This window comes from Pleurodeles waltl, chromosome 1_2 (assembly GCF_031143425.1).
Source record: "Pleurodeles waltl isolate 20211129_DDA chromosome 1_2, aPleWal1.hap1.20221129, whole genome shotgun sequence".
Taxonomy (NCBI): Eukaryota; Metazoa; Chordata; class Amphibia; order Caudata; family Salamandridae; genus Pleurodeles; species Pleurodeles waltl.
This window is the reverse complement of record NC_090437.1, coordinates 1,134,533,910-1,134,548,377: the sequence shown is the minus strand read 5'-3', so window position 1 is coordinate 1,134,548,377 and position 14,468 is coordinate 1,134,533,910. Positions and strand designations below refer to the sequence as shown.

Sequence of the window (14,468 nt, the reverse complement as noted above, 5' to 3'; positions counted from 1 at the left end):
CGGACTATCGATAAGCGATGCGTAAACAAGCTGTTGGCACCGCACAGACCTCGGGGTCCCAGATGTCACCGGCTGCAGTCAACTGAGGGCCTCCTGCCGCTCAGACCAACTGTCAAGCAGGGCGGCTTGGGCCAGCGCCCCATGTGCCAGAGACGAGGTGCCTCACAGACCTGCCCCGGGAGTGCAACGGTACTCGAAAAGCTGCAGAACACGTGCCCTATACAACTGTTTTCTGGTGGTGGGAACCGCCGGGCAGTGATTTGTGGGGAACTGTATTTTATTCTTCAGTCTCTGAGTCCCGCACTCAATTTATATTTAATTGTTACAAATTAAGTACTGACCATGCTGTACAGGGCGCCCAGGGAACAGCCGAGAGCCCCCGGTCGTCACAGAGCTGCTCTCATACATATGCCTAAGGGCGCAGAGTCGATGCTAGTTAGAACCCCAGGCGACAGAGAACTGCCCCCGTGCAGGTCTCACAGAACTGCGCCGTGCAGATCCCTACAGGTAGAGCCCCGGTGAGTCGCAAAAGTGCCCCGTGCAGATCCCTGCAGGGTCAGACCTGCCCTGGTAGAGCCCCCAGGCATACAGAACTGCTACATGTAGATCCGTACAGACAACAGATATGGCCCGGGCAGAGCCCCCAGGTATCATAGAACTGCCCCATGCAGATCCATGCAGGCAACAGATGTGGCCCGGGCAGAGCCCCCAGATATCATAGAACTGCCCCCGTGCAGGTCCATGCAGGCACAGATTTGGCCCGAGCAGAGACCCCAGGTATCATAGAACTGCACCGTGCAGATCCGTGCAGGCAACTGATGTGGCCCGGGCAGAGGCCCCGGGTATCATAGAACTGCCCCGTGGAGATCCATGCAGGCACAGATTTTGCCCGAGCAGAGCCCCCAGGTATCATAGAACTGCCCCGTGCAGATCCATGCAGGCACAGAGTTGTTCCCGGACAGAGTCCACAGGCATAACATACGTGCCCCATCCAGACCCCTAGAGGCCCAGAGCTGCCCCCGTAAGAGCCCCTGCGGATGCCTATATTCCCAGAGCTGTCCCCGGGCAGAGCCCCCTGTCTCACAGTGCTGCTCCCAGGCAGGAGTTCTGGGTGGAAAATCCAGCTCAGCGGCCTTCACAGTGAGGCGGACATCCCTCTCGGCTGACAAGTTGCCAGAGCCCGCCGGCCTCTCACTTTCCGATGGGCTTCTAAACGCAGAGGCCCAATGGAGCCGGGGAAGGAAGGATTAGCGTCTCTACGCAAATTGAGGCAAACAGGCCTCCCCGACCCACGCACATTCCAGCGCGGTTAGCAAGGATTGGAGCCCATTCGTTTCACGGAAACTATTATGGCTGAGCTGTTGTGTGAAAAGGCAAATTATATTGAAAAAATCAGCCTCAGAACACAAATCCACACACACGTGCCAACCAATGAGAAGCCACGAAAATTAATGTTTTCAGGCAATACCTTCAATAAAAATTGCCTATTCTTTTTTTTTAAATGCGTTATATAAAATACATAACTAAACCATTTTGGGGTTATTTGGGATTATAAACTAGCAGTCTGACGGACAGCGGATTCAAAATCAACAGAATAGTGAGATGGTACTATACAACCGTAACAGTTTTGGAAATATTTGATGTCTAGAATAAATTAAGTTGATTTTAGAACCGAAAATACACATTGAAAAGCAGTGACTTGGAAAATGAAAGCATAATGTACCAACTGTTTTATGCAGTTTAAAGGAATCTGAAAGACCTAATTCGTTTTTTATATTATTCACATGACTTCTGATTTTATGTATGATACATACATGTGTTGTTTGGCCTGGTGGCACCATATCCAGGAGGCCAAAGGCTGAGTGGTTTGTAAATGTCACAAGAGGCCTGAAAAGGCAACATAGGACCATATTGCACGTGTTACGAAATGTTTATTGAAACTAGCAAGTGGAATGATGGACTGCACTGCTTGGTTGTCTGCAGTAAAAAGAGGGGAACAATACTTAGTATTATAGTTAACAGGACAATTTTGGGGGAACCGCCCTTGAGTTGCATAAAATCACATACTATCTGTAGAATGAGGAGTTTGTTTAATATGTTCTCTTTAAGGTGCAGCTAGGAATGGGAACTGTTTGGAATTAGAATGCTTGCTTGCCTGTCCTGATCAGATCGTGAATGAAAAATATGAACACTGATCGGGGGAGCGGAATTATTTCACTCAGTGGCTGCACCATTTGCTGTATATTTATAGATTTATGACACAATTCGCAGGTTTTAACTAAGAATGCTATTACTGGCACAGTAAACTAAAATAATACTGCCACAACTCATTTCACGGGGTACTAACTGTATAATATGAAAAATATTTTACGGGTCCATGTGAAACATGGGTTTCATCCCATGATGCCAACCCCAAACCAATCTATATGGTTTTATCATTTTAGGGCTACTAGGATTAATCTTCACAGCAGGACCAAATTATGCAGGAAGGTTATTTAAATTATGCTGCAAAAGGCAAATTAGGTGACGTTCTCTGACAACATTATTTTTATCCATATGAGCCAGAAACATTTTTGTGAAATTTGTAAATTGTGAAAATGATGAGACAAACTATGTGATAGAGTTGGTAAGCACATAAGAGGGCACACCTCGGGACCACAGAATTACATAAATCCAGTAGCTCTGACCGATGCTTTTTTATGAAGAGCGTATTCATGATAGGTGATACGTGATATGGTAAACTGAACCTAATTTTAATTTCAGTCAGTTGCAATATATTGTTAGCTGCATGTTGAAGAAAAGGGTTTTCAGAACTAACTGCCCTCAAATAAACATTTAATATAAAATACATAACAGATATCATGCAAAATATGGGCCTGTATTACTAACTTAGGGTTCTGGTGGCATTTACAAATCACTTGGCCTTTGACCTTGTGGCTTATCGTGGTCACAATAACCCCTCAGTTTGACAATAGTGGACCAATATATTCAGGACCATTGGAACTATGCAGCATGGAAGGATCACATTCTTCTTCAAGGTTGACTAAATTGTGTGACAAGTTAAGGCAAATTATGCAGTACAATGCACCACATATTGTGATAATAGGGCTTCATAATTGTGGCATTTTTTCACATGTTGACACTGTCTTGTCAAAGGTTTCACATCATTACTACCAGTTCAACATCAAATGCAATAGTAAGCAACAGAAAGATGACCAGCCAACCTTTGCATATGGCCTTTCACTGCACAGCAATGTGTGCTGCTGAAATTTTTGTAACTTTTGATCAATTTGAGCTAGAAACAAAATTCTGTTTATAATCTGTAGATTATGCAGCAGATGGTGGATCATGTGGCAAATAAGGAACACCTGTAATTATGTTGAAAGCACCTCAGCCACATACTACACACTTACCCATTACCAGATGTGCAGAGTGTAATAGGCTAGTTATTACCATTTTATCATTATTGACAGCTGGAAAGAGATGCGACTCACAGCAGGAAAGCCTCAAGTGGGCCAGGATGCCCCTCCCTATATTTTTGTCTCCCATCTGCATATATGGTTTATGCCATGACATTTTTTCAAGTCTATTTGTTTGAAAAGTTGTGCTTACCCAAAGCAGGATACAATGCATTAAATGTGTGCAGTAAGATACAATCACATTCAAGAGGCCTCCTGACTACTGGGAGTGTTGTTTTCCCAAAAACAGTAATAGGGGAGATACTAAACTGTGTTTTTCACACGTTAACTTTGATGTACTGTGTTTGTGGTAATAAACTAGAATGTGAAGTTTGCACTGTAGTAATAAATGGGTATTTTTTAGTACGTACAGTTGCTCTAAATAACGTGTTACTGGACACACTTATTTTCACTGCTGTGGCGTGTGTGTGTGTGTATATATATATATATATATATATATATATATATATATATATATAAATAAATATATATATATATATATATTACATCACGAAAAAGCTTAGAAATATATAATTTATAATGTCTTCGCATATTGTTAATTCGTCATGTAATTAGATATTGTATATCCTACACGTCTATTGGAGTATTTATTTATGTAACATAATGAAAAGAAGCCGTATATTAGAAAAATAATTGCACTTTATGAACAGTTCGGCTGTTGGAGCTGTAAATGGACCAAAGTGTATAAACTTTTTCAAAACGTAGAAATACACCTGTTTCAAATCAATTGAAATGCTTAAAATACTATAACCTCATTTGTATATGAAAATTATGAATTCCTTTTCAGGTTCCCAACATCCCCAGTTGTGTGCTTCATTGCTGGTCTTGCATAAGATTCTGAATTAACATTGTAAATAAGACACATTTCATTATCTGCGTTAAAAATGTAGTTTATAAATAAGCACAGCGAGAAGCTTATAAACATTCACACTTGATTGCAGTTCACACACCCAACAGGGAAAAGAGAAACCAAGTTGTCCTTTTTAACAATAACTGCATTTCACATCACGGCCTGGCAACCAATAGCTTGTCGGGGCCTTGGTGGCGAAAGGCACTGAGCGGCAAATGCACCAGCCCTGCAAATACCCGAACGTAGGCAATACGAGGGAAAACTATTCACATTAAAAAAAACACCATGACCTTCTCGTTGCTTTTGGAAAGTGCTAAATACAATCTGACCCCTAAATAGCTCACAAACAATAAAGTCAGGTTGATCCATCCACAACGGTCTTTGTTTTAATGCCATTGTCGTCATGGCGATGAGGGTAGAGCGGGACAGTTCAGCGGCTTCCGTACTCACACACGCTCTTGGGGCAGTTCGGCTCCGGACAGCTCGGAGCTCCGTCCCTGTCCTTCCTCGGGGAGAAAGGGGGTCATTCAGATTGTAGTGCTTGAGTAAGCTGTATCTTTGCGTCCATTTTATTTCCTCTGACCGCCATAGATCCATACAAAAATAAAACAATATGAGAAACAGAGGAAACAACGGATGCCAGGGGTGCATGTACAAGTCTCGGGTTCTGCACCTGAACGAGAGTTCATACGATCACGGAGAGAGGTTCCTGGCTCATGTCACCCCCTCCAACTGCCCCGTGACAGGAGGTGAAGAGAGTTCAATGGTTCACGCCGAGGCCGCGGCGGGGTCACTAACCCCCAGTAAACTGTATGCGGGCTGAGGAGTCTGTCTGCTGCATGCCCTCTCTAGTCACTGCATGCGAAGAGCGCAGGCGGCCTGGAGGCCCTGAGTCCCTGCTCGGCTGCTCAGTGGTGACATTACCGGTGCACCCGTTCTGGGGGCTCAAAGTCCAAGTGAGGCCTACCTTATTTTTTCGAAAGCACCGGTGCGGCCGTTCTGGAAGTGCAAAGCTAGTGTAGCCGGGGCGAAGGCGCAAAGCACTGGCGCGGGTGTTCCGGAGGAGCCAGGCCCCGGTGCAGTTCTCTCGGCTCAGAGCCCAGGTGAAGCTGGAGTGCAGACGCAAGGTCCCTTCTTGCGGGTTTGTTGATACAGGGCCTCTGTAATGCCGTCAGGCCCTGGTGCACTGGTTCCGTAGCCACCGGGCCCCGCGTCAGCCATTTAGTGGGCGACTGTCGTTCTATATACGGCAGGCCCCGGTGCCGATGTTTAGCTGACACCGGAGCTCCGCTAGGCCCTTTTGTAGACGCAAGCGCCGGGGCAGCCATTTTGTCGGTGCCATGTCGTGGGTGCAGTCTTTCTGGAAATGCACGGACCTTTGGCAGGTGTTTACCATTTGTCTGGGTTCACTCAGGCCCTCCTGTAGACACAAGGCCCCCGCTGCAGCCATGTTGTAGGTGTCGGCACACCGTGCAGTCTTTCTGAAAATGCAAGGCCCCAGTGCGGCTGTTTAGCACTTGTCAGAGTTCCTGAGGCCCTTGTGTAGCCACTAGGCCCCCCGCCGCAGCCACGCTGTAGGCGCCAGGCCCCTCTGCAGTCATTATGTAAATACCAGGCCCCAGTGCGGATGTTCAGCAGATGCCCGGGCCCGTCAGGCCCCTGTGTAGAGGTCAGTCCCCGCTGCAGCCGAGCTGTAGGCGCCAGGCCCCGGTACCGCCGGCCCCGGTCAGGGCGTGCCCCGGGTGCAGGCGGCGGAGAGCGTCCACCCGGGCAGGCAGTAGTAGGGGTAGTAGTAGGAGGGCTGCAGGGAGAGCAGCGAGGGCCGCAGCAGCTCGCCCGGCTGGTACTGTCTCTGGTCGTCGCGCACTAGCACCTTGACGGCCACCTTCTTGGCGGCGCCGGCGGCGGGGGCGGCGGCCAGGAGCTCGGCCGCCAGCTGGCGCCGCTTGGTCTTGTAGCGCCGGTTCTGGAACCAGATCTTGACCTGGGTCTCGGTGAGCTTGAGGGAGGCGGCCAGGTCCGCGCGCTCCGGGCCCGACAGGTAGCGCTGGTGGTTGAAGCGGCGCTCCAGCTCGAAGACCTGCGCGTGGGAGAAGGCGGCCCGGGAGCGCTTCTTCCGCTGCTGCGGGCCGGCCGTCCGCGGTGCGCCCTCGGCCAGGAGCCGCGGCTCCGACCGGGCCTCCTCCGCCGGGGGGCTGCGCTCTGTGGGGGAGGGAGGGATAAGGGTTAGCGAGAGGCGGGGCTGAGGCGGCGCCCACAGGGTTAACAACAGTGATCATCACAGCCCGCGATATCGCTCCCCCCACACCTTTCACTAGTGTAATAACAACAATAGCAATATTAATAATAATGGTAAACCAGTGACAACAGCAGCAATGTCATTTATATTTCAGCTATTATCAAGATTATTATTAGTAGTAACAGTATTGCTATTATTAGTCTTATTATCAGTATTAGTATCATTATTATCAATATTAGTAAATTGTTACTACTGTTTCTAACACTGATAATTTAAACTCCTAATGTGAATGCTAATAGTAGCAATAATAATAACAATAATAATACACTTTATACTGCTAATTCTATTGTTTTTATTACAACTAATGTTCCTACAATACTACACAAATGACGAGTACTACTATACGGTAATTATTATTGTATTAATACAATAGTGATAACACTTCATAATCTGCTACTACTGTTATATTAATACCTAACGCCCCTGCTACTTCTACTGTTACTGTTGTTTTCATTACGGTTCGTACTGTTCCTAATATTGATAATAAACCTATTAACAGTGTCCTAAGCCCTGGCAGCTTCATAGCAGCAGCACCACTAATATTAGCAGCAATTCTTATGCTTCTTCTGATATTATTAGACTTAGTATTACTATCATTTCTCCCTCTACAAGCAGTGATAATATTTGCGATATGGATAACACTGTGGGCGGGAAAGCTGCAGTAATACGACTACTAATATTAAGAAAGGTCACAGTTGCTACCACCTGAATATATACGTTCAAGTCCAGGACGGCCACGTGCAGGGTAAAGCAGGTCCACAGACCTACAGTGGCATGCGGTGACCTGTCACCTTCAGCCGGGCCTCGCTGGCCAAACAGACCTCTGACCGCCGTGTATGTACCATGGCGGTCAGTGGCGCCCCCGTGCCCAAAGCTCGACGGTCACCTTCTCTTATGCGGCGTGAGAGTGGTCACCCCCAAAATAGGGCGCAATTAGACTGAGCGAACAGCGCTTGGCACACGTTGCTTTTGCCAGACGGCACCATACTCTGCTTATTAAGCGACACTCATTGAGCCCTGACACAACTACTTGTTAAAATGTATTACTAGGCACGTCTTATCGTGATGTTGACATTTGTGTCGAGCAGATTCTGGCTTTGAGGCGGCTTCGTAGCGCTTTCGGCATTCCCGAGACATCGCCGTCTCGCAGAAAACGCCAAGCAGCAGGGTTTGGGGTAAAAAGTATGGTCTGGGAAAATCCACTTGGCGTGGGCTGTTTGTAAGGTCTGGACTAGGAGGTGCGAAGTGTTCAGTGGTGGCTACATTGCGGGGCCTGCCCTGTGTTTGTCAGTCAACTCTTGTCCTAGCAGAGCAGCGCCCACACGCCTCTCTTGGCGGATGCCTGCACAGACTGTAGGTTTAAATAACACGCTTTATTGATGAGAGCAGGCCACGGGGCCCCCTCTGACCCAGGTCCCATGGCATCCCACGCTGACATCTTACGGTGGGCGCTGGCCCTGGGGTTCCCCTGAAGTCTCCGGGACCACCCTAAGTTCTAGACTCAGTGCTGACCACGGCCTCTGGGCTGCGGTGCAATGGGATCAGTGGACCTACGGCCTCCAGCTTTAGAAGTACCAGGAGCGCCTCGATTCTGGCCCACGGTTCTACAAGAAGGGCCCGTTTCCTTCATATCTCGTACCAACATTCTAGGATTGCCTTACTGCGTGTAGCTGAGTCAAAACCATATTCTTGTGTTCTAAATTCTTAATTGCTGGGGCCTAGGTCCTCTAGTTTAGATGTCCTGACATACCAACAGAGAGGAACACCAAAAGGAGGTTTTCAGACATATAGAGGGAACTGTTGATCCGCAAACTCACACCCTACGGACATAGTCGGGAGTAAAACAGCCTTAAATTTATCTTTTAAGAAGTAAAAGGAAGTTTTCCTAAAAAGTGATAAGTATATCTTTTAAGTTAAATGATGTTTTCTTAAAAAGTGAGTGTTGTCTTCCATCTGATTTTTTTCGCGTTTCAGGTTCTAGGCTCTGCATTACTTTCTGTGAGCCTGTTCCCAGTTCTGAGCAGACGCCCTCTTCTAGACCCAACTCATACCTTGGAGGCTATCCGGCTATCAGTTAAAGGGCCCAAGCACAGTTTTACTTACCCACAGCAGGTTCGAGGGCGCCTTCCCTATCATCACTTGTAGGCCTCCCGCACTCTCTCTAAGTCCCAGCCCTGGCCCCTGGGCTTGCCTCCTTCTGTGCAGGCCGTCTGCACCCTGCGCTAAAATACTGATCTCTGTTTTCGGCCTTCGGCGCTCTGTTCTTTACTATCGTCGATCTCGGTTCCAGTTTCTCTGATTTCACCTCCTCCCCTCGGGTCCCCTTCATTGGTTCTACATATAGGCACGTTGTACGAGCCCCCCACCTTCAGTCCTAGGTCGCTATCTATGTCGTAAGCCCCTTATTCTTACTCTAAATTCTATGCAGTATGTTCTTACCCCCAACCCTTACTTCTAGACTTTATCTGCTCTCTTTCTCTCTTCAGACAGCTCATTCTCTGTTTAAAGTTCTGGGCACCACGTTGCTACCGCAGTTGGCTCTTGGTTCTGACTGCCCCCCCCCTTTCTCTGTTCTGCCTTCTTTACATTGTAGACTATGTTCTTCCTAATCAGTAGGTTCCCTTTGCTGTCTCCCAATCTGCTTCTCTTGGGTTCTATGTTCCGTGTGCCAGGTCCCCTGACATCTTCTGTTCTACGCACTATGTTCTAGGGTCCCCGCCAGCTCTCCCGGTGCCCCCTGCTGCCCCCCCTCCTCCCCAACCCCCCACACAGGTGGACCCCCAGTACCTGAGGCTCCGGTGGAGATGTCGCTGTCACTGTGCCCCGGGGGCTCCTCTTCCTCCTCCTCCTCCCCCTCCGTGGGGTCTGTGCGCGGCGGCCTCCCTGTCCGGCTCGGGGTCTGTGGGGTTCTCCGGTAAGCTTCTCCTTCGCTGGCCGCGGAGTCTGAGTCCCATCCGCTCACTTCCTCGGGCCCCGGGGAGGGCGACTGCGCCCCTGGCCCGGCGCACAGCCGCCTCCAGTCCCCGCAGGCCGGGCCCGGGGCGCAGCGCTCCCGCCGCTCGTCCTCTCGCTTGTTCAGGATGGCCTGGATGGAGAAGGGGGTCAGGGCGCACCCGCCCCCTCCGCGCAGCGCAGCCATGGGGAGAAGCGGGAAGCCGAGGCGACGGCCCCGGCTCTGACGGCGACCAGGGGAAGGGAGTTGCAGGCTGGGCACAGCTCAACCGGGGAATGCCATCCCCCTCCGGCACCCGCCCGAGCCCCTCCCACAACTTAAGCTGCACCTCCCGGCTCTGTGCACACTCAGCCTCTGCGGCCCCCGAGTCAGTGTAGCTCTGAGCCCCAGCGCTTCTCCGGCACTGTGCACACTCAGCCCTGCCCCCTAGATCCGTGCACACTGTTCGATCTATCAGTCCCTTCACCCTCTGCCCTGCACACCTTCTAGTATGTACACTCAGAGACACGCGGGCTTCGGATCTGTGCGAAGTGATGCAGCCCCAGCTCAGCAGCCCTCCAGTCTATGTGCTCACGGCTGCACCTCTACGGATCTGTGCATACTGCAGCCCTCCAAATCTGTGTGCCCCGATGCTGCACCACTCCGGATCTGTGCACAGTGCTGCAGCCCCAGCCCAGCACCCCCAGTCTATGTGCCTTCGGGGGCACCTCTCCGGATCTATGCACACTTCAGCCCCAACTAAGCAGCCCCTTAGATCTGTGTACCCCGTTGCTGCATCTCTGCGGATCTGTGCACACTGCAGCCCAGCAGCCCCCTAGATCTGTGTGGCCCGATGCTCCACCACTCCAGAGATCTGTGCACACTGCAGCCCAGCAGCCCCCTAGATCTGTGTGCCCCGATGCTGCACCACTCCAGAGATCTGTGCACACTGCAGCCCCCTGGCCCTGCTCCCGCCGGCTCCGTGCACACCACAGCACTGATCCCCAGTTCTCCCTGTGCTCTGCTGCAAGCTCCCTCCCATCGCTCTCTTCCTGCTCTACCCCCCACCCCCTCACCTGTGACTGACAGCGCCGGCCCCCCACCCCTCCCATTGGACGGCCCCGACTGGGAAAGTGTTGACTCTGAAGCCGGGACCTGCAAGTTCAGTGACAGGAGGACGGAGGGTGGGTGGGAGAGCCGGGCGGGGGGCTGTTAACCCCCTCCGGGCGCTGTTAACTCTCGCTGGCCCGGTGTGAGCACCTCCATACCCAGATAATGCCAGCGGGCTACGGAAAGGCCCCTTTAGCCCGTGCAGTCAGTGCCACGCGCGCCCTGTGGTGCCCTCTTGTGCCCGGTGGTCCCCATGGCACGGCTGTGCCCTGCAGACCACACCTTTGAACTGTCACAAGCATCTATCGCGCTTGCCGAGGGCCAAAGAGCGGCCAAGAAATAATGTTTAATGTTTGCCTCTTTGCTACGTACGAGGCCTGAGAGCTTCGGAAATGCGCGCGTTAAAGAGTTGACAGGGAAGCGCGTAAGTGGAAATAAGAATAACTTTCCAGGTGGAAACCTCGCAGGTGACATAGGATAGGAAACGCTCCCGTATTTGTTCCTGGCTTCATGTTTTACCCACTGTGCGGATTTAGGAGACGCATGCAGCCGTGTAACTAGCCCAGGATTTGTGGGAATTACAGGGATCGGCCGTCTTTTGCGTCTGTATTTATTCATTCAATGAGCTTTTATGTTTGCGCGAACCAGGCCCGAGGAGCGCACAGCGGTAAAAAAATATAAACAGATAGTTATAGGGGAATACTGTATATGGGAAGACGTTTTGCATATACGCTTATAGAGTCTAGAAAATTCCTTACCTAGCATGGATATACTTGCATTGCAGATGAACACTTAAAGCATTTCTATAAGTGGTGCTTGGTATTGGTATTATATAGGTCGGGCCGCGCCACTGGTGTGGTTTCGCAGCGCTAATGTTTAATTCTGGGCTTCGCGATGTTTTGGACATTATCTGGCTGGATTCATAAAACCACCCGTGGAAGATCGTTCCATACGGTCCAGTGATCGGCGTTTATGGTGTTTACAACACAAAGCATCAGTTTTGCTTCCAGGGTGGAAATGTTTCTAGGGATTCCACGGGATTACAGGGTGGGACCTTTGAAGGTGTGAAGTGTAAGGGGATTGATCTATTTATCTATCCATCGAGATCTCTCTCTCTCTCTATATATATATATAGATAGATAGATAGATAGATAGATAGATAGATAGATAGATAGATAGATAGATTGATTTAAATGGAGCTATAAAAGTGCCGGGACTTTCTATTTAGGTTACCTGTTTGCCTCTGAGAAGTGCCGGTACTCATCTGTTGCAGCAGTGCTGAGAAGTGCAGGTGGTCTCCCTTTCACATTAAAGAAGTGCAAGTACTCAGTACGGGACAGTACCTGCCCATTTAAAGCACTAAATTAAATACATTTATATGAAATAAATAATATATATATATATATATATATATATATATATATACACACACACACACACACACACACATATATATATATCAGTAATATCAGTGCACATATCAGTGCTTTAAATGGGCAGGTATACATATATATCATAAATTGCTCCTGCCTGGTTCTCGGTGAGATTCAGCGACTGTAAATAAAACACTTGGTGGAGTGGCCCCGGACACAGTGCGGGCTTGGCACCCCGTGTCATCGGAGTGACCGCTGTAATTATTTAGGTCCCCAAAATAGCGTATAGAGCAGGGCGCACGATGTATTGGCCGGTGTTGTCCATTTATCATAATTTGTTTCCACTGAGGCACACGCAGCCTCCGGGCAGTCATTAATGTCCACACCTCGAGGCGCACACAGTGTAGTGTGTGTTCATGCGCAGACACTTTCCTACTTTGGATAACACGGGTGGAAACTTTTTTTTGCAATTGGGGAATTTATAGCCCACCAGACTCTGAGTTTACAAGTCCTTGGGCCAAACTTTCATAAATTCCTCCTGAGCAGCTACAATGCTCGATTTATTTTTTGCTAATTTACCAAGACTGCTCCCCGGCGCCCCTCAACCTTCCACGGCAGTGGCACCCACAAACCTGCGCTTGCGCACACGCACACTCAGAAACATCGCACACACACTCCTGGGCCTACGGGCTCTATTCGGACACATTCAGGGGCACACACACTATACTGCAATGTTTAAAGTCAGACGCGCGCCATAGGCACAGATAAACGAAAAACAAACACACATATGCCCACACAAGAGCGACACTTTGACACACTCGCCAGAACAAGAGGTCACTCACGCACACACATAAGGAAACACAAACACACACCCATAAAAACCTTCATATTCAGACAGACGCACAACACACAAAGAAACGACACTCGGAAACGACACGTTGAAATACACACCACATGCCCACACAAGAGCGACACTTTGACACCCTCGTCGGAACAAGAGGTCACTCACGCGCCCACATAAGGAGCACAAATACATACACACACACACTCAAAAACGACACAGCGAACACAGATATATGCATACAGAAAAACGACAGATTGATATACACACACATGCCCACGCAAAAGCGGCATTTTGACACACTCGCCGGAACACGAAAACACTGACGAACACACAGGTAAGAAACACATACACACAGACATAGAAACGTTCATATTCAGACAGACCACAGACACGCAGAACACTAAGATAAATGCATACACAGAAACGACACATCGGTATACGCACATTTATATACACAAACACAAAGAAACATCTTCACATAGATAACATATACCAGAAACTCCACACAGAAACTACACAGATATACACATGCACATATATGAACAAGCAAAGACACCGAACACATGCCTTCACACAGATCGACAGACGAACACGAGATCCATACATACATATACACTCTTAGAAAGGACACAGACACACATATATATTGAAACAAAAAACACACACATGTTCACATAGACAGGTAGACACATAACAACACACAGAACACAGACATACATATGTGATTATACATTTACCGGCATACAGAAACAGATACGTGCGCACACGTGAAACATACACTGCTCCTCACTTGTTTCCTTTGCCTCTCTATTTGGAGAAAGCGTTCCTGTGCCAGGTACCAAGCCGCCTAGGTTGGCAGAGGGGCATATTGGGGCGCCAGAAGTCAGCTCACATTTTAAGAGCACTATTGGGCCCACGGAGTCAGGGCCACAGGCCCCGTGAACAGCGAGTCGTTGTTTCTGGTCATCCCCCCCCAAATATTCTTTACCCATCCCAACTTTAAAGCCGGGGCACTCTCACTCTAAGGCTCCTTGAGCCAGAGCAACGTGTGCTCCTGGGCACTCCAGCTCTCAGGCACCGTGTGCTCCTGGGCACTCCAGCCCCAGGCACCGTGTGCTCCTGGGCACTCCATCCCCAGGCACCGTGTACCCCTGGGCACTCCAGCTCTCAGGCACCGTGTGCTCCTGGGCACTCCAGCCCCAGGCACCGTGGCGGAGATCACAGAGCAACGTGTACCCCTGAGCACTCCAGCTCTCAGGCACCGTGTTCTCCTGGGCACTCCAGCCCCAGGCACCGTGTGCTCCTGGGCACTCCAGCCCCAGGCACCGTGGCGGAGATCACAGAGCACCGTGTACCCCTGGGCACTCCAGCTCTCAGGCACCGTGTACCCCTGGGCACTCCAGCCCTCAGGCACCGTGGTGGAGCTCACAGAGCACCGTGTACCCCTGGGCACTCCAGCTCTCAGGCACCGTGTGCTCCTATGCACTCCAGCCGTCAGGCACCGTGGTGGAGCTCACAGAGCACCGTGTACCCCTGGGCACTCCAGCTCTCAGGCACCGTGTGCTCCTGGGCACTCCGGCC

The 14,468-nt window shown here is 49.8% G+C and overlaps 1 protein-coding gene across 1 annotated transcript; it reads right to left on the bottom strand.

The window, feature by feature from the left end:
* Positions 1-4,100: 4,100 nt before the first annotated feature.
* On the bottom strand, positions 4,101-10,584 carry NKX3-2 (NK3 homeobox 2). Its single transcript, XM_069202772.1, has 2 exons — positions 9,416-10,584; positions 4,101-6,531 (listed from the first exon to the last, which is right to left on the bottom strand). The coding sequence occupies exons 1-2, from the start codon at positions 9,765-9,767 to the stop codon at positions 6,056-6,058; spliced, it is 828 nt and encodes a 275-aa protein (XP_069058873.1). The 5' UTR covers positions 9,768-10,584; the 3' UTR covers positions 4,101-6,055.
* Positions 10,585-14,468: the final 3,884 nt, after the last annotated feature.